The 23,373-nt window shown below is 41.1% G+C and overlaps 1 protein-coding gene across 1 annotated transcript; it reads right to left on the minus strand.

Moving 5' to 3' along the window:
* Positions 1 to 1,103: 1,103 nt before the first annotated feature.
* Positions 1,104 to 21,338, minus strand: SRP68 (signal recognition particle 68). Its single transcript, XM_074970961.1, has 16 exons — positions 21,179 to 21,338; positions 17,744 to 17,810; positions 16,890 to 17,003; positions 15,641 to 15,836; positions 14,298 to 14,380; positions 13,881 to 13,990; positions 13,403 to 13,485; positions 12,987 to 13,127; positions 6,518 to 6,616; positions 6,121 to 6,185; positions 5,492 to 5,651; positions 4,713 to 4,807; positions 4,247 to 4,376; positions 3,586 to 3,661; positions 2,569 to 2,621; positions 1,104 to 1,934 (listed from the first exon to the last, which is right to left on the minus strand). Exons 1-16 carry the CDS (start codon positions 21,321 to 21,323, stop codon positions 1,707 to 1,709), a joined length of 1,845 nt encoding a protein of 614 aa, XP_074827062.1. The 5' UTR covers positions 21,324 to 21,338; the 3' UTR covers positions 1,104 to 1,706.
* Between the last annotated feature and the right edge of the window lie 2,035 nt (positions 21,339 to 23,373).

Genomic DNA, 23,373 nt, shown 5'->3' on the forward strand with positions numbered 1-23,373 from the left:
CTTTTCTTCAGCTTAAGTTTGTTTTCTTCTATAAAATCCCCCTCCCAGGTACATACTAAATGAAGATTCAGAATATCAGGAAACCCACTTGATTTTCATGTTGTAAAATATACAGAGAATAGGGTCAGTTTCCTTTTCCCTCCCACCACTCCCTTGACCTCTAGGCATAGGAATCCTCCTGCAAGAAATTGCCTTGTACTTTAAGAATTAATGAATCAGATCAACTTGGAATACCAAGTCTACGTTAGGTTTAAAAACAATTGGAAAATCTTATATTAATTCCATATTGCTCTCCAATCTCATGAAGAGAAGCATCTTTAATGGAATATTTCCAACACTGCACAATCCAGATCTGCATAAACCAGTTTTTCTTGTTTCCAGCCTGTGGACTTCCAAGCCCTCATGCTGAAACAATGCAGCAGTGAGAGGCAGTATGAAAACCAAGACAACTTGTAGGCTATCAAACTGCTACATCTCAGCATCCAACTACAGTAAACTTCAGTGAAGACCCAAACATGGCTTATGGAAAAGTTCCAAATTTTATTTAGGAACAGTTCTGCCTTTTTTTTTTTAAATTAAAGACAGCGATATGAAATTACCTGCATTTCAAAAGCATCCATCACCATAGCATCCGGGCAATCTTACAAAAACGTAGCCTAGTACAAGAGAGGATCTTGTTGCTTAAAAATCCACTGGGCTCCTGTTACTTATTCCTCATCTTAAATTATTTCCATAACAATCAAATGCAATAGCAAAGTCAGAAGACTGAAGATGAGAAATAAGCAGGAGATCAACTCCAGACAAAGATCATCTTGTTTTCAGGCAAGCCTGCTTAAGTGAGAAGAAAGGAAATGAGCATGTAGGATAAACAAACAGACTTTCAGTTTTCCATGAAGACTGAGAGCAGCTCCTTTTAAAACCACCCATGAGCAACTAAGTTCCCAAGAACAGCCTTTTTGGAATGGGTTCTATACTGTAGTTAGGCATTTACCCAGATGTCCCAATGAGGACGGATTACACAGATGCTGCAATGTGTAAATTCAGACAAGACTCCACCACGGATTAGGTAATCATTAACATTTATTAAAGTATTTACCACCCCTGCTCTTAGCACAGAGTTTCAGCTCTCGTTTCTGAATGCAACATTTTTTAAAAATAAAGACAGATTTCTCTTTACATAACTATATATATTTTTAAGTCAGGGTGTGGTAGGTGGCACACTAGCAGGAATCCAGTCTCCCTAGCTAGTGTTTCATATGCTTTGCTTAGGCAGACCCTTTTGTGAATTCTGGTTCCTCAACACCTGCCCTCTCCTGCCCTCCTCCTCCTACCCCCAAAGAATGTTCTGATCAGAGAATCAAATTATAACGTCAACCATCGGTGAACATCAAGATACGTCTATGCCTGGTCGATTGTGTGTATTGACCCTTAATGGGGCACTGGTCAAAAAGCAAACTCCAACTTTTCAGAGGACAATGGAATTTTTCTGCTCCAGATGTTATCAGACATTTATATAGTACACATGGTCCTGGGGTAGACTGTTTTCCTCTAATACACTGGGAAAGAACGCACGTGCACAGGCACATACACAACACAGGGAAGATGGTAAGAGTCTCCCCTTATTGGTTTCAGACGCAGATATTTATGTTCTGGACCCTGTTGGAGCTTTCCCACAACAGAATAAGACCTCCTTTGAAGGCCACGAGTTAACTTCTGAATCCAAAGATGCCCTTGATATATCCTGTGAGACCACTCTTTGCTTTCTGCTCCACCTTGTCCTCCAGAGGTGGGAAAGCAACATGGTTGAGGGCCAGGTCAAAGAACAAGGGTTTGCATGGGACTGGCTGGAACCCAGGAGGGAAATGCACCAGGCTGGCTTGTTTGCTGACAAGAGAGGGATCCAGGCAGAATGTCTCAAACCGTTCAGAGAGTAGCTGAAAAGAGATCCAGACACCAATATTAAAGAAGCTGATGACCTATCATAGCTGGCCCGATGGCCAAGCAGCAGCATCTAGACACGCAGGATGAGCAGTGGCATTGAGCTAGCTGGACTGGCTGCATTCTGGTACTCATTCATCACCACCACAGCTAACTAAGAAAAGTGTGGCAGACTAAAGGCAGCTTTCCCATGCCCTCGGCACAGCAGTGTAAACCCAAAAATGGAGACTCCAGATAAGATGATGTAGTGGCAGCCTCAGTTTCCCGTACCCAAACCAGCTGAAGTCCTGCAGTTAGCTACCTTGAGGTGACAAGAAACCCTCTCTCCCTCCCACATATACACACCCATTTAGTGCTTGTGGGGAGAGGGAAAACAATCAGCTTAGACCATTCTGTACCCAAAACTGACCATATTACACAACCCATTTTGAACACACTGGTCTTAAGTGTGTGCATCTTAGGTTAGTTACAATTTAAAATAGAAATTGTCAAAATAGACACATGGATTACTCTTAGGATAAAATTAAGCTTTACTTTTCCCAATTACTAGAAAATTATCCTCTTGCAGAAAAAAACTAGTGCTAATGAAATTGCCTCCTTTTCACCACAGTGCGCAAAGCCGTGACTCACCTTGCCATCCTTGACCTGGGAAGGAGACTCAGTCTCATGGGTGTCATTTGCATCTGAAAGATTCACAGAAGTGCCATATGAATATGCAGACAGAGACTATTAGTGTCAAAACGCATAAGATGTGTTCAGAAGTCACCTTTGGGCTCATGCTTTTCAGCATATGGAAGACTGGATATTCTAGCAGAGAACTTGCTTAGTTTGTAAGTCAAAAGAGGTCATGTTTACAAGCACCCCACCTTTCCTGTTTCTAAAGTGGCACAGAGAGGATCTCCCAGTCCCAACAGAGGCATGGCACTGTGGTAGCTATATGGAAAGTCGGTGAGGGCAAAAAGCCCCAAGGTATGTGGCAAGTCCACAACGTTAGGGAGGGGGGAAAAAACAACAACCACCACCTCAGATCTATACTTCCCTGGTTCTTCTATCTGCAGGCAAGGCAGATTTAGCAGTTCTTGTCTGCCAGAGATGAGTACAGGCTGGTATAGGTCACAAATTCCCCAATTCAGTTGACACTGAATGATGACTCAGTACAACTGTGTCAAAATAAAATTAGAGCTCTTTCCTCTTTCACTGAACCTCCTAGTATCTGCTTGTTAAGCCAGAGCCAGTGAGAAGTAATAGACGAGTCAGGAAATTCAACGCACACCCTACTGCTATGAAGGTGCCATACACTGGATGCTGTTTATCTTTGGTGGTACCTAAGAAGTGCTCGTAAGAGTGCTCTTTGCAGGATGGTAAAATGAATAGGAGTCCTTCAGAAGATTTCAAACCTCTGATTACAGAATAAACTGGGAAGGCTCTAGTCTGCCAGTGGCAGCCCCAGAGGTACCACACAGAGCATCTAGAAGAGGCTGGAATTGGAAAGGAACAGCTTTCAGAACACACTATAGATCGAGAAAACATGTGGGAAGCAACTTTAGTATTGTAGCATTTACAGATGAAAAAGCCTAAGTGGCTGCAGTATGTGTAAGTGATTGAATTTGAGGGAAGCCAGTTCTTCTGCAGGATTGCATAACTCACCTAATATAGCAGCTGCCTGCAGGGAGTATTTCTCTGCATTCACTTGATTGATCAGCTCCTGGACATCAGGCAACTCCTAGATCATTAAAGAATACCCCTGAGACTCAAATAATTATATAAAGCAAAGTTTTAACAAGAATTGGGACAGAAATGTTTAAAATTTAGACTTCAACTCTGACAAACTAAGAACTTTACAGCAGTGCCAATCAATTCTCAGAGGAGAGATGAACATATATAATAGCTCTTATGGTACCACATAAACCTTATTTCAAGTGAAATCCAGACACGTGGACATAAAAGTGTATCAATCTTTTTTGGATAGCTACATAGGTAGGCATCTTGTTACTCTGGTGATAAGCTGTATAAGCAGCAGCTATATTCCTATCTTTACGTATCTAATAATAGTCATTGATATTTATTGGATACTTTTGTTGCAAAAAAATCTAGGTTTCCTTTGCTTCCCCCTCCAATCATACAGGGCAGGACAGAGGGAGCCATGCCTGCACTAGCATACTTCATCATAAAGCCTGTAGCAAGCACAAGGTGTTACAGAGCTCAAGGCAATATTCTTCCCACCATTTAAAATTTGAAATATAGTGGCCTACTATTTAGTTACTGGTAGTTAACTGAACTCTCAAGTGTGGAAGAGTTTGGTTCATACCTTCAAGCTGTTCTTATAAGCACCAGCCTGGGCCTGGACTTCACTGGCATACTTCAGGACTCTGTCATACAAAACAAGGGCTTCACTCCACTTTTTCACCAGTACATAGGACTGGGCAATGAAGAAACACCTGGCAGGATGAGGAACAAAGTTAACCCTTACAATGACTAATTGCTTTGCCTTGAGCATATTTCTTGAATATCTAAAAGTATATCGTTTTAAACAGGTTGCCCCAATATTGAGCTATACATCTGGGTCAGGCTGTTCTTCCTCAGCTTGCACGTGCAGTCCCACTTATTTCACTCTGAGATAGAGTCTCCCACCCTTTCCCCCATCCAGTCCTGTGCAGTTGCACTGGAATGTTAATTATGTGACTTCCCAGAGTTCATGCCCGGTTAGCTCTAGAGAATTCTATTGCTTACTGCCAGCTAACAAAACAGCCTTGCTATTCCCTCCAAATGGTTACCTATAAGCCTTATACACCAGTGTCTTCAGTCCTATCTCCTTCTGGAAGTTCTTATCCTCTTCCAGGCCAGGAAGTTGTGGCAGTTCCACCAGATTCTGTACGAAGCACAGAAAAATTGGAATGCAGCAAACGCAAATGAATGCTCTTGTCTGGCATGTGAAAGAAGAAAGCTGCCCTTTTACTGAGTCAGAGCCTAGGCAAATATGATGTTTTCTAGTTATTGATATATTAACTTGAGACCATCATTCAAACAAACTTGTGTAGATTCACCCTAAGGGCAGAGTTTAAGGCTTACTGACACAAATATGCATTAGGACAGTGGGCTCAAACTTTCATAGCAAGAACCACATTGTTAGTTTCTTTTATGCAACATCTCCCTTCCCACTAAACAATGGAACATGCATGTGGTAACTATGGTAACTGCTTACAAGAAATAGTATAAGGGAAGTTTCTAATGTTACTTTTAGCTGTCAATTTAATTTAGCCGTTGGAAATGAGACAGCATCATGGTGATACATGGAAGCTTGGGAACTTCTGCATTAGGGAATGAGATTCAAAAGACTTTACTCAAATCAGCATTTTGAGATTACATTTAATACACTTTTTAAAATATTCCTAAGCGGTTACTGGGTACCATGGACTTTTAACTGAACCTTTTCAGCCAATCACATTAATTCAGACTGTAGCTTCCTCTTCCTGGTTCGTCCTTTTGGCACCCTACATTTTTAAAAAGTCTCAGTGAGACACCTGAAAGTCAGATTTTTCTGCCCTGGCATTACCTGCAAGATGATGTCATAAAGGCGAATCAGGTCCTGAGGCCGTGCTGTACGCTTGCCATCATCCTCTGACTGTTGCTCCTGCAGCAGTGTCTTCTGCAAAGCTTCTGCCATGCTCTCATTGCGCTTGATGGCTGTTGACAGCTTGATGTATGTCAGGTAACTAGAAAGTATCATTTACACAAGCTGTGAAATTCTGTCAGAAGTCATTCACAGCTGTTCTTGGATAGAGTTTCCACTACTAGCCACGCTGAACCCTTGCTAGAATGTGCGTCTATATAACGTGAATTCCGATAGAATGCAGTCGCGGATCCCAAATTTAGTAACAGTCATTAATTTTCATTGTAACGTGGTCCCTGCTAGAACACGGGACTTGGCATGGATCCCAAATCCCGCATTCTAGCGAGGGTCTGGTGTACCAATTTCCAGGTAGACCAAGTTCTGGGGCGGGGAGGGAAGGGGAAGGCATGAAAATGGGACGTTGGGAAATGAATGAGGGAAAACCAGATTCTACTTGATCCACTAGGTCTAGGTGATTTAAGACTGAGGTGGCCCAAGACAAAGGATTAAGATGAGATTCTCAAAATCTACATGGGAATGCAACACTGCCCTAAGCATGCAAACACTCTTACCTATGAAGGTACTGGATATTGGACACTTTCCCAGAATCCACTTCCAGAGAATGTTCCCGTTGCTTCTGCAGAAATTGGAACAAAGGTGTGTGATTTACTTAAACTGGTAACTGGAGAAAAAGGATAAGAAAACCCAAATTTTGAAGGACATCTGGAAACTGAATTGTCTCATACATAAAATACGCATTGGATGATGTTGGAGAAGATGTCCAGGCAGAGTTCAATTATGATGAGGAACTTTGGCCACTGATGAATTACTCTGCAGCACACCTTGTTATTGATGGATCCAAAAGTAACTATGGCCATGGTAGATGTGGGTTTAACTTCACAAGAGACGCTAGGAGATGAAATGCTATACACCTCTATCTTTGGAAATAGTAATATGTTTGGTGCTTACCTGGTCTGGTTTCAGCTCTTCGCGAACAGCCTGTATGGCATCTCGACACTCGCTGAGTAAAGACTCAAACAGACGTTCCTTTGTTTCCTCTCCTTCTGCCTAAATACAACAGAAAAGAGACAAAAATAAGTATTTCTCAAAAAAAACACATTTTCCTATTAGTGAGGTTGGTACTGTGGAAGAGTTGGTTAATCTTCCTTTATTAAGTCTTTTCAAACTTCTGCCAAGTTATTGCTTTTAAAATGTTGACCACAATGTGTAGCTGGATCATGTAATTGTACATGCTCAAACCGTTGCTAAACAGCAAAACTGTACTACAGAGCAACAACTCATGTCTGCACGTTTGATGAACTTGAGGCGTTGTTTCCCCAGTGCCGGTATAGATAGATTCCAGGAAAAGGAGAGATGCATTTACACGGCCTGAAAGTTTCACTGTTGTCTAGCATGGAAGGTGTTTTTGTAAGAATTCCTTCCAGGCAGTACAGTGCAAACCAGTTTTCACGTTTACAAACTAAGTTAATTCTACACACTTTGAAAGGAGGAATGAAATTTTGGCAGATTTCTGATCAGTAGCACAATGGGTTGCAGAGCTAGAATGCATGTCCATACTGAAGACTGGAGTTCTCTCCCTGTTGATACTGTTACTTGAGAACACCAGAAGAAAATGCAAAGAGGATGATATATGATCACGTATGATGGAGTAAAAATTCAGCAGAGTAAATGCCAACAGCCTGATTTCCCCTCTGCTGCCATTTACACATTGACATTTTTGATGAGTTACATCACAACCACCACCCCTCAGAATCTGTCATAGCTGTTCCTTAAACAAACTTGAAAGGACTCCAGGCACTCACTCCTTCATAGATGGATGGCGCCCACCAGCAATCCCACTGCTTGCCAGGCCAAGAAACAAGCCAACCTCCCTGTTCCCCTACATTTAACATTAACTGTCTTACTCCATTTCCCTTGTCTGACCCAAGAGCACGAGAATTGCATTAGACAACACTCCAATATTTGCAATGCATATTTAACATCTCAATATTTACTACATTAACTGTTTAAGAAAAAGCTGCAAAGTAAATTGAAATTTTGGTTTGAAAGGCTATTTATGTGAAAATACTGCTAATCTTCCCCAAGGCATGAAAGATGAGTGCTGATCCAGTATGACAGCCTAGGAGACTCAAGTCTCTTTAAAAGAGGCAACTCAAGTTCAGTGTCTTGTCAGTCTCAACTGACATAATGAAATCACTTCTAGATATGAGTTTAAGTTAATTTTCCACGTCCCAGTCAATCTATAGTCCCTCTGCTACTAAGATACAAACTAGTGACCTAGAGGTGAAAGTCTCCATATCCCCATTAATAATCCTCAACTCACCAGTACCTTCAAAATGCTTAAGTAATTTCTTTTCATAAGCACAATGAACCAGAAAACATTACAGTAAACACAGTCACAGGCCTGTTTTTCCTTTTTCCCCATAGAAATAACCCCCAATGTCACAAGATGTGCCAGGTTTCAGAGTAGCAGCCGTGTTAGTCTGTATCCCCAAGAAGAACAGGAGGACTTGTGGCACCTTAGAGACGAACAAATTTATTTGAGCATAAGCTTCCGTGAGCATCCGATGAAGTGAGCCGTAGCTCACGAAAGCTTATGCTCAAATGAAGATGTGCTAGGTTAGTATTAATCCTCTAATTGAAATCGTTTCTGCGTTACAATCTTTTAGAACTACATTTTATCAGCAGCCTGATTTCCAGTAGGTCAGAGCAGGAAGTGGTGGACAACTGTTTAATGCACATTTTCAAAACTCAACCCTTCTAGTTCATTTGGTTCATTACAAACATCCACACAAATGGCAATGTTTCTTCTCATAACAGGTCAACTACTGAAAGAATGTGTCATCTGATATTTCTGCACTTTCTGGACAGACAAGAATGCTAGGTTCAAAAGTGACCCTTTGAATAGTGCCAGAGCATTTCCACACCACATACAGTTGAAATAGATATGGTCAGTAAATAACAGACAAGCTATCTTACAGTACAGAAAAATTTGAGCAGGGGTAATTAAAGAAACAAGGGGGGAGAAGATGAGAAATAAGCTGGGCTCCTGTTATCAAAAAATACACAGAACTTAGAGACAGCATTCCAGAGCGCTCCCTACTGTTTGCCTGCCCTTCCCTGACCAAAGCTACAGTAGTGTTAATCCATGACACTTTGAGAGCTCAATTTCTTTGCATTTGTAAGAGTGATAGGAGATAGGAATTTCACTTTCAGTTGGCCTTGTTAAACTATCCTCTTTTGCAGACTATGTGTGATCCAATCCAGATACATTTTTAGCCTCTTTGGTGATAACTTGGGCTTCCTGACATCAAAGGCTAAGCTAAACTAGCTGAAAAAAATCAACATAATGCTGAAAACAGACATGAGAGGAGGCTGACCTGGTAAGAATGATATGCTCTTATGTAACTTAAAGACCGAAAACTAAACACTAATCTAAAAACCAAATAAGGAAACCCCAGGTTGTCAGGTCTATCAAAGACAGGGCATCCACCTATGGGTTATATGATTTGGTCACACATGATGAACAGAGGGTGCACCTTGCTACTAACCAGAGAAGCAGCAAGGTATTTTACACTTCCTTGCCTACCCTATGCCATCGCTCCTGGATCAAGTTAATAAAGCAACAACTTGGAAGTCAGTGCGCTAAAATACTGCATTCATTACCATGGAAACATAGATGGGATCTAGCCTTATTCACTTATTGTGCTTAGTGCAGTTCAGGACACTAATAGAAATCATTCCTGCCCGTAGCAAGAAACTTGAGATAATGCATCATGTCTTAGGAACCCTAGATGGGAGTGCAAGTTTCAATTTGTTTTGTTATTCTGATCTCACTTCTACTACAGCAGTAAGAATTTCTAAAATCAGGTATCCAGTTCATTTTCCTTCCATAATGCTAATCCTTTAATAGCACTTCAATTAAAGCACCTTTAAAACTACAAAGCTCGCATTGCACTAATATGTAAAACCAAGGCAGAAAAGTTCATTTCCTCAACACCATACAAGAAGTCTGTCAGAATCATGGTTAGACCTCAGGAGTTCTTGCCTTCCAGTGCTGTGCCTAAAACACTCAGAAGAGAAGAAAACTGAGAATACACACTCTTTTGAAACATCCAAGCAGGAGGATCCTGATCTTCACCTAATGGACTGACACATTGTGCTACCAATCGAACAATCCACTGAGAAACTCACTCCATTTTCAACTAGATGACTATTAAAATAGTAGTGAAAGATCATTTAAAATAAATGCAAGGCCACTCTGATAAAGGAAGGAAAACTGCCTGCAAATGAATTCACAAAAGGCCCACTTGGGTTTAGAAAGGGTAGAATTCCTTTGGGGAAAAAAGAGAAATTGTTGCCCTGTATTCCATGTAATACACCACTGTGTAAACGGATTATTCGAGTCTGCTGCAGCAATCTAATTTCCCCTGAATTCAAACTGCAATGAAGCGTAGAGTTTTGAAAGGGTCTAAAAATAATAGCATTATCCCAATGCAGCTTGTTACCTTTTTTTGCTCTGGGACAGAAGTCCTGTTGCACGTGTCCAGTAAATATAAAACTCAACTGCTTTTCAGACCGTTTATCCTCCCCACAAAGACTGTCCAAATTATTAGGTTTAACAAACCCATTCAAGAATTTGTTATTTCACCCCTTTATAAAACTGTAGGCCTGCAGACTGCAAACATTTTTAACCCTTTTATTTAAACTTTTTTTTTTAAACAACATTATTAAGGCAGGACTAATTGCTGTGAATAACCAGAAACATAAGACACATCTGACTGCATTCTTAACTCCACCCACAGGAGCATTTCAACTTCAGTGGACACAAAGAAAGGAAAACAGACATATCAATATCAAGTGCAGACAAAGACAAGCAGGGTACAGCAAGATAAATACTTTCCTTTGGGGGAGGGGGAGGGAGAGGGAGCACGCATGTGTGTGAGCGAGCAAGAGAGAATGAACACAAACATTGGCATCGGGCGGGCGCAAGTTTTTGATGAGGGACAGAATTAAATTGCTTGAAACTGACTTGACAAAGCTCTAGTTCTGAAAGTTTAGAAATGCCCAGTCTTAGTTTGTCCTTTTCACTCTATCCATAATGGACTGTCCCTGAAAGTTATTTTCCTTCCACACATTTACGCAGTGCTCTCCTTCTACTATAAAGATGATCACAGAATCCTTACAAAGAAGTACAGCGACAGAACTAATTGTTACAGCACTTAGAAACTCTACACTCTCTTCAATTCAACATGGCTATGGGTTAGCTATGTGCCTTCAAGTCATGGCATCTAGTCTCTATACAGGGGAATTCTCACAAGTGAGAAACACCTGGGTCAAATTTGAATGAAACTGGCTATTGGAGTTCATATTTTAACATTTTTTCTCTGCTTCCCAAATTAACACAAAGCAGCTAAAAAGTACACGCTTCAAGATTCTGCATTTATTTTACTCACAAGACTAAGGCATAATAGGTTTATGTTCACTTCTGGTCAAATGCAGCTGAAGGAAAATCTAGTCCTTACCTAAGCAACTGAGTTAAATGCAAGCACTGCCCAGCTTAGCAGTCTCTAGATACAATGGGGCATGGACTTTTAGGTACTGCCACAATACCGTAGAAACTCAATTACAAACACTCCAGGAATGGAGGTTGGTCAGAGTTTGCAACTCCGAACAAAATGTTATGGTTGTTCTTTCAAAAGTTTAAAACTGAACATTGACTTAATACAGCTTTGAAACTTTACTATGCAGAAGAAAAATGCTGCTTTTAACCATCTTAATTTAAACAAAACAAGCACAGTTCCTTTAACTTGTCTTTTTTTTTAAACTTTCCCTTTAATTTTTTAGTAATTACATTTAATAGTACGGTACTGTATTTGCTTTTTTGGGTCTCTGCTGCTGCCTGATTGTGTACTTCTGGTTCCAAATGAGGTGCGTGGTTGACTAATATGTTCGTAACTCTGGTGTTCATAACTGAGGTTCTACTGTACAAACAGGACAACTGAAGAATCTCAGACACCAGCCCCTCTTGGCTGAGTCCAATATTAGAGCTTTGAAAGTCTGGAGACCGCTCCTCTCTGTATCTATAGCAACAAGGATAGTCAAATCTGGTGTCATACCATTGTCCTCTGGAAGCCCATTAGAAGTTTTCAATAACTATTTAAAAAACAAGATGGAATCAAATTCAGCATTCCATTCTGTCACCATCATAAGGAACAGGTCACCTGAAGAGCAGGGGGTAGCTAATTGAAAGACTCCCTAACAACGGTTAACCTGCATTTATCAAAAGAAAGAAAGTGACAGAAAGTTGATGAACACAAAAGCAAAGCTATACCACCACCTACTGGTCATACTACAATATTACTTGCAGGGAATTCTATTTTGAGACGATCGATTTAACCCATAACTTGAACTTAAGCACTACTTATTCAGAAATCAATATGCTTGCATAAAAATAAAAGTTTCAGGTGAAATCAATACAAATAAACTTCTAAAGGCTGCACAACCAAATTCCATTTCTTAGGTTTCCTTTAAAGCACAGCTATGATTTTCTACTTTCACCCACTGTCTCCATTCTGTAAAAAATAAAGGTTAGAGAGAATTAAATCAGATCTTCGTCTTTTTTAAAAACTCTTAAATTTGAGCTGTGTGCCCACTCCACTAAACTTTTCTTCCTGCTTGTAGAGAAAGCCTTCCCAACTTCTGATGTAGTCAGGAGCAGGCCAAGAAACAAGCAGCAGTGACTGCTAAAGATAGACTGCAGCAGCTCAAGACCTGTAGCCAATGGAAGGCAGGAGCATTATTTCTGAACCCTTTCCCTGAGAAATCTAATAATCAGGGAAAGAAAAAAAATCTCGTCTTCGTTTTACAGAATTACTCTGACTGCAAGTGTTTTCTGATAATTGGGCAGTTCTAAAACATCTGGGGCTAAATTTATCCCCGGTGTAACTCCAGGGATGAATTTGGTCCCTCCTATTCATCAGGAATCTTTTCCTCCATTCCTTTATAGTGTTCATGTAAGTCAACAGCATGCCACAACTCCCAGATCTGCTCCCCAATACAGCACGGTACTTGTTTTCTCCATGGAAAGGGCTAGTTACATGGCCCTTTTGCTTCTGTCTAATGGCCAGCACAGGTGATATTTAAAGAACCAGGGTTTTTTTGGAAATGGTAGCTAATCAATTTTCATGTATACAGCATCTTTCATCTGAAGATCCCAAAGAGATTTACAAAATATGTTCAGAGATTACTACACTCACCATTTAAATACAGCTATTTCTGGGGTAGAACACATCAGCATACAGCAACAATACACAAATAAGATAGTCTGCCCAGGTCAAACATCAGCATATAGGTTAGAGAAGCAGAAGATATTAGAACACTGGCATAGAATACCTGGAAGTGATCTCTTAGTTACCTGAGCAATGGCTGCTTCATTATCTGCCAGCCCCAATAAAAAGATCCTCACTTTGTCTATCTTCACTGGGACAGTTCTTCCCCTCCATTCCACCTCACTCATGGTAGCTGCCTGCTTTGCTCGAGTCTGGGTGATCAGTGACTGAAAAGGGCAGACAGAGGTAAATGACTGACAATTTAAATGAACACAACTTTTGAATACTTGATTAATAATCCTCACATTTACTTTAAATTAAAGGTTGGAGTATATTTCAGGGTTCCATTACTTTCTGCAGGATATGACCTTACTCCCTATACAGGGACATTGTTCCTCTGTCTGTTGGTTGTACAATGCATGGATATTTAACTTAAAAAGCAAAGCCAAAACGGTGAGCCGGTCACCATGTGTTCCAAATTTTGGAGCACGCAGTAAATTACCTCTAATTTTTCAGCAAGAAGACCCTCTGTGCCACCAGATCTCAGTCTCATCTGCATTAACTCACTGATAGCAGACTGGTCACCTGAGAGAGAGAATTGACAGATTGAGTCTGAGACCCAACTCATTTTCATTTGTCACTAAGACAGGATTTGGACCCGGGCCTCTAGAACACAAACTAGTGCTTAGGTAACGTTGGGAAGAAGGAAAAAGTTACTTTGTATGAATCTTGCCCAGACTATGTATTTATTCACACTACATAAAACCATAGTGTTGCACAACTCAATATAAATTCCACTTTGATAATCAGGTGCAGAACTGAAGGGCCTTGTCAGTCACATGGATGAGTCTGGAGGGTTTGCTCAGAGCATTATGTATGGACTCATTCCCATGTGTCAACAAGTTTAAGATAAACATTCCAATAACCCTTGCCTCGAAAGCAATCCTTACTTTAAGTATTTGGTCCCCTACTTTACTTACCAATATTATAGGCACAATAGCGAATGTTGGGTGAAATCTCCTCCACACGCTGATTATATAGCACAGCCTGTTCCTCTGTGAAAGCACTGGCCAGTTTTTCATATATCGTCCTGCAGCAGGAAAGTGAAAACTTACACTGTAGCATTTGTTTTTAATAAGATATTAAGCCTTTGCTAAGGGAAAGGATGGCTGCTGAACACTAAACCATTACTCTGAGGGAAGCTGTTTCAACACCACAGCTCAGCTCTCTATCATCATGCTACTGGTTAGCACAACGGCAATCAAAGAGCTTTCAGAACTCTGGCAGAAACTAAACAATTAGGGTTAACAAGCAGCTCACCTAGACTTATCTAGTCTTGTATCAAATTGTATTAAGTAAGTTCAAGTTGACAAAGATGGTAAGGAAGAGAAACTCACTTGCATTTGTTGAAAGCCTCCATAGCCGCCTTCCACTCCTGGTGTTCAAAGTGCAGCATTCCTGTGAGGTAAGCCATGTACGCCTGCAGATAGAGCACAAGTGGACAAGTTAATTGTTGTGAGCATAGTTCCATTCTGTGTGTCCGTTAACACTGATGCCACTACAAAAAAAATCCTAATTCAAGCAATGTTATCCATGAAAAACAGTTTTGATTTTACACTTACATGGATGGCACAAGTTAACAGCATCACTTTTTCACTGACAGTTACAAATTCCTGATGTGAGATGAAGACAAGCCAGTTGGTCTATCTTGCAATCACTACTCACACTGCTTTTGTCAGAAGATACTTCTGTAGCCCAGCAAAGGCCCACAAAAGCTACAAAATGGCAGGTTTAATCACACCTGAGCAGCTATTAGAGCTCCCTTCATAGGAGGCTAGTATCACAAAGCGATGATTGTTTCCTGTCTCCACTGGCCAGTAGGCAGTCACGTTACTTGTGATCCAGATATACAGTAGAATCTCAGAGTTATGAACCCCTTGGGATTAGAGGTTGTTCATAACTCTGAACAAAACGTTCAGGTTGTTCTTTCAAAAGTTTACAACTGAACATTGACTTAATATAGCTTTGAAACTTTACTACGCAGAAGAAAAATGCTGCTTTCCTTTTTCTAATGGTTTATGTTGACCACAGTACTTTACTGCACTTGCTGTGTTTTATCTCTGCTGCTGCTTGACTGGGAACTTCAGTTCCAAATGAGGTGTGGGGCTGACTGGTCAGTTTGTAATTCTGGTGTTCGTAACTCAGGTTCTACTATATATTTTAGGACTCTGAAAAAACTGGTAGCTTACATCTGGTAAGAAACGTTGCTCAATCCTATGAGTTTTCAGAATGCTGCACTCAGCAAAACGACAGCACAGCTTTCTTTTCTGAAGTGAGGAGTGCTGTACCCTCATCCTCTCCCCTTATTCCTCCCATTTAAAAAAAATCTTTGTTTAATCTTAATTTAAATTAAACTGAGGCAAGGGCCATTGCTTAATGTGTTTATACAGCACATATACAGTTGGATCCTGATTCTGATTGAGATCTCAAGGCATTACTGTAAAGCTTCTAGTGCTACTGCTCAACCAGCTGACTGGATTAGTTAGCAAGTCTAACTACACACACAGTAGAGCTCAATAACCGGTAAACTAAAATCATCCTGGACATTCTTAATTTGAAGTCAGAGCAGGCAATTTAGTGTCAGTTTACAAAGAAGGACCCTTTGTTCAACTAGAAACAAAAGGTTAGTTTATCCTTTCTTTGCCTCTGCTATAAAACAAAACTGAATGTTAGAAGTAACCTGAGCTTCCAGCTTAGTCTTGGCATCCACCCGATTGCTTTCACACAGGCGCTCCAGCTCCTCAGCATGTTTCACGGCTTTGCGCAGGCGAGAAAGCAAATGAAATCGCTTGCGGGGTTCTGTGTTGGCTTCCTGCTTAAGCTGCATTGCGTAGCTCCAGGCTCTCTCTGCATCCATCAGTATCAACAGCAAGTACCTATAGGACAGACCCAGGAAGGCTATAAATAAAATGAGTCAATTTTCCAATAATTTTTTTTCTGTTCCTTTTTATCACTCAATGAGAAAACCTTATGAATTAAAGCTTTGTTTATGCAAGCACCAGTGCCTTTGCCTATATTTCTAAAGGTAACCATGAGTGAGTAAACAAGGCCCCATTTTGTTGTTTATCTTATTCATTGTGTGGCTGCTTGTTACTGAGATGTAACTACTGAAAGATGTCTTCAGGAATTCTAAAGCTGTGAAAGAAAATTTGATATTAAGTCTCCGCTTTGCAGCATCACAAATTCCTGTGGAAGACAACTAAAAGTAGAATAGTCTCTTATTGCTTTTCCGGGTACATAATTAAAAATAATTTTCAACAACCAGATGCATTTTAGAACATTAACACAAACCAGGTGGAAAGAAACCCCATGGGCTAAAAATCCACATTTTCATCCCCCCCAACGAGGAAAAAAAAGATGAGAAAGCAGACAATCAACTGTTTCTAGCAGCTGGGAAATGAGCCCAAAGCTCTGGTGACCCTCCAGTTGTTCTACCAGAAAAGACATTCTGGTGAATTTTGAAGGCACAAGTACAAACTGCAAACAAGTGTTCCTGTTCAAAGATAATGGATCATGTCCCCAATCTCATTCTTGCTGGTAACAGCACTTTAGTTGTCTATATTCAGATGGCTATTCTAAAGAAGTGCTGACAAAGCACTTCCCCTAAAAATATTTGAACTTTACTGCTCAAGAAACCAGCATCAACAGCAGTAGCTAGGGCCAGGCAGTGAGGGCAGGAATTATGTTTTCCCCTCACACTACACTATCAATGCCCCAGTTCCCCATATTCTAGTCTGAACTTGGGTCTTTATTTTAGGTTTTAAAACTCTTAAATTAAAAACTCCCCACAAAAGTAAGTGGTTTAGAACTGTGAACTAGGAGAACACCCAAACTGTTTTCATTTGTGACCTATGTGAAGATAAATTACCTCCAGGAGTGATTCACTAATGCACTGCTACCCAACACCAGATTCTCCCCATGCCGAATACCTGTTGTCAGAGAGAATCTCCTCAGTTACTTTCTTCCCTGTGAACTTGTGTCTATTTCCCATCTTGAAGCTAAGAGTTTTTCGGAGTCGTCTTAGCCTGCGGGAGCAATAACCCCTGCAAATAACCACAAAATAAAATCAGTCCTTTCAAAGAATGTGACTTGGCTCCTATGTATCCCTCTTCCATTGCCAACCTATATTGAATAATCAGAAAATGCTGGACAAAATGTACCTGGTATGACAATACAGAAGTTTTTGGGAGTGAACGTTTCTAAACAATACAATGCAGAGCCAAGTTTAAGAAATGTAACAGGAGCATTAAACCTGAGATATGGCAGATGGTTAAAAAAGACAAGAAAAATGTAGCAATAAAGCAATATGTAAACAGACATGTCATGGCCACTGATTTGGACTAACTAAAAGAGTGATGCTCTCTGCGTTCCAAATGATTTCTTAGAAGAGGTAATGTACACACAGACACGCACACACAAAAAATCAGTTTAAGACAAGTTCAGTGGCTATTAACAAGGTATTAGTGAGCTTATTAACGAAAATATGAGGGAACAAAAACCAAGCAACAAATTAACCCCAGTATTCTAATAATCTGATTAGTCAAAGAGCATTAATTTCATTTACAGACAATGGGGACATCCATTTACAGTAAGGCCCCTACCAATGGCTCTTTATTTGGCAACTGGTTTTCAAAGAAATCATCTTTTGCTGCCTATGGCAGCAAACTGGCACATAAACATGCTCGGAGTAAAATTGACTTGGCATGGTGATTTACACTAGTCAAGGTAAGTATATTGCCTATTACATATAAAATGCCTTGGCGTTATTTGCTAACATACTAACCTGTATCTCTGGAAATCTCCGTGCCGTAAACCATGCTGCTGTTGGGATTCCTTAATAATCTGAAGGACTGGAATTCACATTAAGGAACATTTATGATTGTACAGAGTTTAGTTTAGGATAGAATGGCATACCAAGACCAATGGGAGAAGACAGAACTCTACAGGATTTTTTCTGACACAAACATTAAAACAGCTATTGGTCCGGTGCACAAGAGAGGAATTAGTGAAACCTTTCAACAAGAAATGCAAGAGCTGATTGGTCTGCAAAAATTCTCTCACCACCATATTTTATTTTTCAGAATCCTATGGATACAAATTAAGGCCAGGTCTACACTTAGGTCTGCCAGTACAGTTATACCAGCAAAACCCTTTTACTGTAGATGCAATTATACCAACACAATAGTGTTTGTCAGTATTCCAATACAGTGAGTGAAATGAGCTATACCAGCAAAAGCATTTATGCTGGTATAACAATGTCTACCCTACGGTTTTGTTGGTATAGCTATGCGGCCAAAAAACCAAAAAAACCCACATCTGACACAGCTATGCCAGCAAAGTTTTAATTTTAGAATCATTGCTGAGTTTTATTGTTTGATCTCTCCTGAAAAGGGTGTTACAATGTAGCAATTATAATACATTCAGTAAACTGCCTGTGATTTCCTAAAGCAGTCTTCACCAAGTGAACCATATCTTAAGTATATATATTCCTGTAAAAAGGATGGTAGGAATAATTTAAGGTTTAATTTTGCACTAAAAATTGGTTAAAACTAGTAAAGCAAATTTAAAAAACAATTAAAATTAATATTACTTCCATAAATGTTTTGTGGGAGAACAATGTAACAGCATTTACATACCAATTCTTTTTTCATGTAATGGTTTCCAGACAAGATTACGATCTTTAGCATAAACACTGACTGATTTACTGGTGTGTCCTGTGTTTGCTTCACTCTCAAAAAACTTTCAATTAATGAATACTACACAAAAGAAACAATGCACTGTACATTTTGGTGACCCTCATGGATTTTACTCATTCAATTCATTTAAATGATAATCAGTGTTTTTATTTTGGGGGAAAGACACATGCAGAAAACATCTAGCTCAAGAGAAGTGTTTTTGGACAGAGTGCCTCACTTATATTTACGAATCAATCTCCGCAATCTTTACATATAAACCCTACATTACATTTCCTACAGCACCTATCAGCACTACTAATCTTGTCAAAACTAATACCAATTATAGTAGTTATGGAAGAAAATAATTCAATTGAAGTCCCTTTCATTCAGAGGTACTTTAAGATAAAGATGCTGCTTTTAAAGTACACCTAAAATACAGTGCTTGAACTACTTAACTATTAAAATTACACCACTAGTTAATATTTATAGAACAAAGGAGTCTTCATTTTGGAGCATGGGGAAGCTTTACAACAAATTACTTTTTTCTTCTAATTTTTCCTAATTCTAAGTATTTACCTTGAATTTTCTTTTAATTTATTTTAGATTGTTTAGTTATATAAATATATTCATTATTATATTATATTCATAAGAGCTCTTTTACTTACAATTTTGTTGATTTGGGCATGCCTACCACCACTGATGTGACACTGGGGCTGCCACTTTATCTACAAAGGCTAAATTATATCACTATTGCCAGAAGTTAAGTTATGACTTGTGTCCTCATTTCAATTTGCATTTCTTCCTACTGCAAGATACAACTCAGTTTCGCAACAGCTGTGCAGCTAAGCTAGTTTCACACTAAAACATCTCAAGAAAAAGCCTACAGCTTTAATTAAAGTACCAACAGGTAAATCAACTTTATAAAAAACTACCTCACAGATCCCTTCACAGTGATTGGACAGAATCCCAAGCTTCTGGTTAGGCTTCAGGTTGACACATGGCAATATGTATGAGGCTTCACTTAGCCAAAGTAATTCCTAGCTTTTCTATATTTTAGAAGCATCTTGTGCTCTCTGCACAGTGTGATAAAAAATACAAATGTGGATAAAAGGAACTTTATGTGGATTACTATGTATTTTTAAAAAACTGTTAAAGTGCTATTTTGTTTACAAATTCAGAGAAACCGAACACTTTACTTTCCCCTGAGAACAATAATGATACTCCCATATAAGATACTTTATTTAAAACTACCAATTCTGATTCTTAACTCCATTATAGTTATAACAACTGCCAGGAAAGATCCTCTGCTCTCCATAGCTTTTTGTGGAAGTTACATGCTACACAAAACATACTTATCACACTAAGATGATAAAAACTGTAATTGCTAATGTTCCAGTCACTCACCTATTTTATCCACGATAACAAGTTCTCTTGGAGAAACCAAACATTAGTATTGAGTAAAATTCATATGCCACATGCCCATACTCCAAGCAAATAAAATCTAGACTGGAATTTTCCATTTTTGAGGGTTAGTGATATTTGTTACACTGGCTGCAAGGGTGGTGTCAAGAGGATAAAATCATAGTTGACATCAAAGATGAAAAGCTTACATCCCGTTTTCTGCAGAAGCAGGGTGATGTTACCAGAAGCCTAACCCAGTGTCATCCAGTGTTTTTTTTAATGCTACTATACCAATTTATATTATTAAAACATCCCAGCTATACCAGCCAGTGCCTGACACCTCCCATTTGTTTCTCCATGTTCTAATCCATAACAAATCTCACACTACTCCTCACCTCATCTCAAAAATACTTCTATTTTGGATGAAAGAATATACAACTGAATGACAGCTCAGCAATGCCCAGCACAAGGGCCCATCAAAACAGGAATGAGAGCCTTAGAGTACCAAGAAATACCAGTAAAAGCAATATGCAAACGAATTACTTCAAACCTCAGGTCTAGTATTCTGAATAGGATCCAATTTGTCTTTGCGTGGCGAGCAGCTTCAGACTCTGGAGAGGATGGCTATATATGCATAAAGCCATAAACATGCTTCCATTATAGTGTACAATTGAAACTCTTCCCTTCCCACCTGCCAAGTCCAGTCTCCGCTCTTTCCAAACTGACTAGTTAATGTAACTTAATTACAACACAGAAAGCTGCCCCTTATAATAATCAGTGTGGAGAGAGCGTGAAAAAGAGAGAAAAGCTGTTTTCCCGGTCCCTTTCCCCAGCATTTTTTCCAAAGCCACATGACTACACGCCGCCACGCTTTTGTTTCTCCCCTCTCCCGAATACCCCAACCTCGTCTGTTAACAGTGCAAAGCGAACACCCAAGGCAGACACAACTGGGCTGCCTGTGGACACATTGGCGGGGAGCACGGAGCCACGCTGGGAATCCACCCAGCTCTGTAAAAAAATCTCCGTTTTACAGAGCGCGCGCGTGTATGGGGGAGGGGGTGTTTTTTGGGCTTCCCCGCCGCCCGGCCTGACTGACACGTCCTCACTCGCGGCCCCTCCGCCCGGCCGGCCCGGCAGGATACTCTCCAGGCCCAGGCTGTCCCCGAGGCTCCCCGCCTTCGGCCCCGCGGGCTTCTCATTCTCCTTGTTCTCCTCCGGGCCTGCCCCGCCGCCGCCACCGCCCCCGCGGCGGCCCCCGCCGCCGGCCACCTGCCGCTCCGCCGCCATCTTGCGCCGCCGCCGCGCAGCATCATGGGCCGGGAGAGTAGAGCTGCGCGTGGAGGCCATGGCGCGGGGAGAGCTGGGAAAGAGGAGGACCCGGCAGGCTGGGGAGCTGGGGGCGGGCTCCAAGCTGCAATTTGAGCCCTTTCCGGCCTCGTTGTGAGAGCTGGGCCCGGCCCGCGGGCGGGGGAAGGGCTGCTGTCGTCACTCGAGGTGGGGCCGGCAGCCCCTCCTCCCCACTCCCCTGCAGGATCCGCCCCGCCCCTCACGCCTTTACCTTGCCCTGGGTGGGGCTCACACACGCTGCCCCCCACTCCCAGCCCTGCCAGGGGCCTGAGCCCCAAGCTGATCGAAGCCCTGGTGCCCATCACCCTGGTGTCTGGGCACCAAGCTTTGGGGGGCGCAGCGGATTTGCCTTGCCCGCCCCCTGGGCCTGAGTCCTGCGGGCGGGTGGGAACCTAAGCTGGACCCTGGCTGGTAGTCTGGCTGCACCTGTAACCCGCCAGGCCAACCCCCCGGGTGTGAATGCCCTGCGCTTTGCTGGGAGGGGAGGGTGAGAACCAGAGCCCAAATCCTGGCACTAGGGTTGCCAACCCTCCAGGATAGGCCTGGAGTCTCCCAGAATGGGCATCGCTCTCCCGATGACTATTGAAAGCGATCCAGGAGATTTTAATCAGATATTTTTAAGAAAATGACATTACATCATGTTGGGGAAAAAATCTCCCCGAATAGTTTCAATCAGAGTTGGCAACCCTACCTGGCACAAATGTTGCAGCTGACAGGCTGCGCCCCAACCTCAGGTGCCAGCACCCCATAACTCCAGGGAGGAAGGGAGTCAATCCCCAATTTGCATCTTGGGCCCATCTCTAGCTGATGTAGGGCCATACTGTAACCTCCCTCCCTTTGCGGAGCCCCCACAGGATGGGGAGAGAGGGCTCTGGAAACTGCTGGGATTTAATCCTTATCCTAGACATTGCCACTTTTCTACTTGCCAGTCATCCAGCCTCTTCCCAGTCCTCCTCCATACTTGTTTTGTGAGCTGAAATAGTTGGGGACAATTGCCCTGCTGTGTCCCTGCCTCATTGCTTCTCCATTTCCTTTCAAATCACAGCTGAAAACACATCTCTGCTCTCCTTCCCTCTGGTGCTGGATTTATAGCTGGATGCTTTCATTTAAGCCATGTCTTCCCTGCAAAAAAAGTGTGATTTTACACAAAGATTTCTATCTCAATGCAACATTCCAGTGGAGACAAGACACTAGATGTTACTTTGATGTAGGAAATGAGGTAAAGCACAGGTAGGAGATACAGTGTTGTTCCTGAAAGTGCAAACTATCTATGCCTTGTCTCCATTAGAATTTTACAGTGATAAATAAATTGATGTAAAGACACACCTTTTCTGCAGCAAAGACAAAACCTTATTCACCATACACAGCATTTGCCCCACTGCTTCCTGTAATTTATGTCATATGTGGCCTTGTATTATTTAACTGTTCAAATCATTGTAAAGTTATATATTGGACTAGGTGACCTACTGAGGTTGCTTCCAGTACTACACTTCTATGATTGTTCAAAGTTGTACTTATTGTGTAGATTGCAGTATGGCTTAGTCCAGGTGTTCAAAAATCATATGACAGGCCCTCAGAAATCATGACATTGGCTTACATTTTTTCAGATATTTTACAAATAGTACAGTGGAGGTTGTTTTTATTTGCCTGTTAATTTTATGGCCTTTTGGACCCATCAGTGTCATATTTTCAAGCTTTTCTCTGTGAGGGTTGGAAGCTTAAAATGAAAGTTGAGAGGGAAGGATAGTACAGTGGTTAGGGTACTAGTCTAGAACATGGGATTCAGATTCAGAATCCCTGCTCTGCCATGGCTTTCTGAGTAACCTTGGGCAAGTCATGTAGTCTTTCTGTGCCTCAGTTCCCCACCTGTAAAATGGGGATAATAGCACTGCACTACTTCACAGGTGTGTTGTGAGGATACAGACTGAGGTGCTCAGATATTATGGTGATGAGGGCCAGCTAAATAGAGAGTGATTCTCATGTAAGACCA

Source organism: Natator depressus, chromosome 14, assembly GCF_965152275.1.
Source record: "Natator depressus isolate rNatDep1 chromosome 14, rNatDep2.hap1, whole genome shotgun sequence".
In the NCBI taxonomy this organism is placed as follows: Eukaryota; Metazoa; Chordata; order Testudines; family Cheloniidae; genus Natator; species Natator depressus.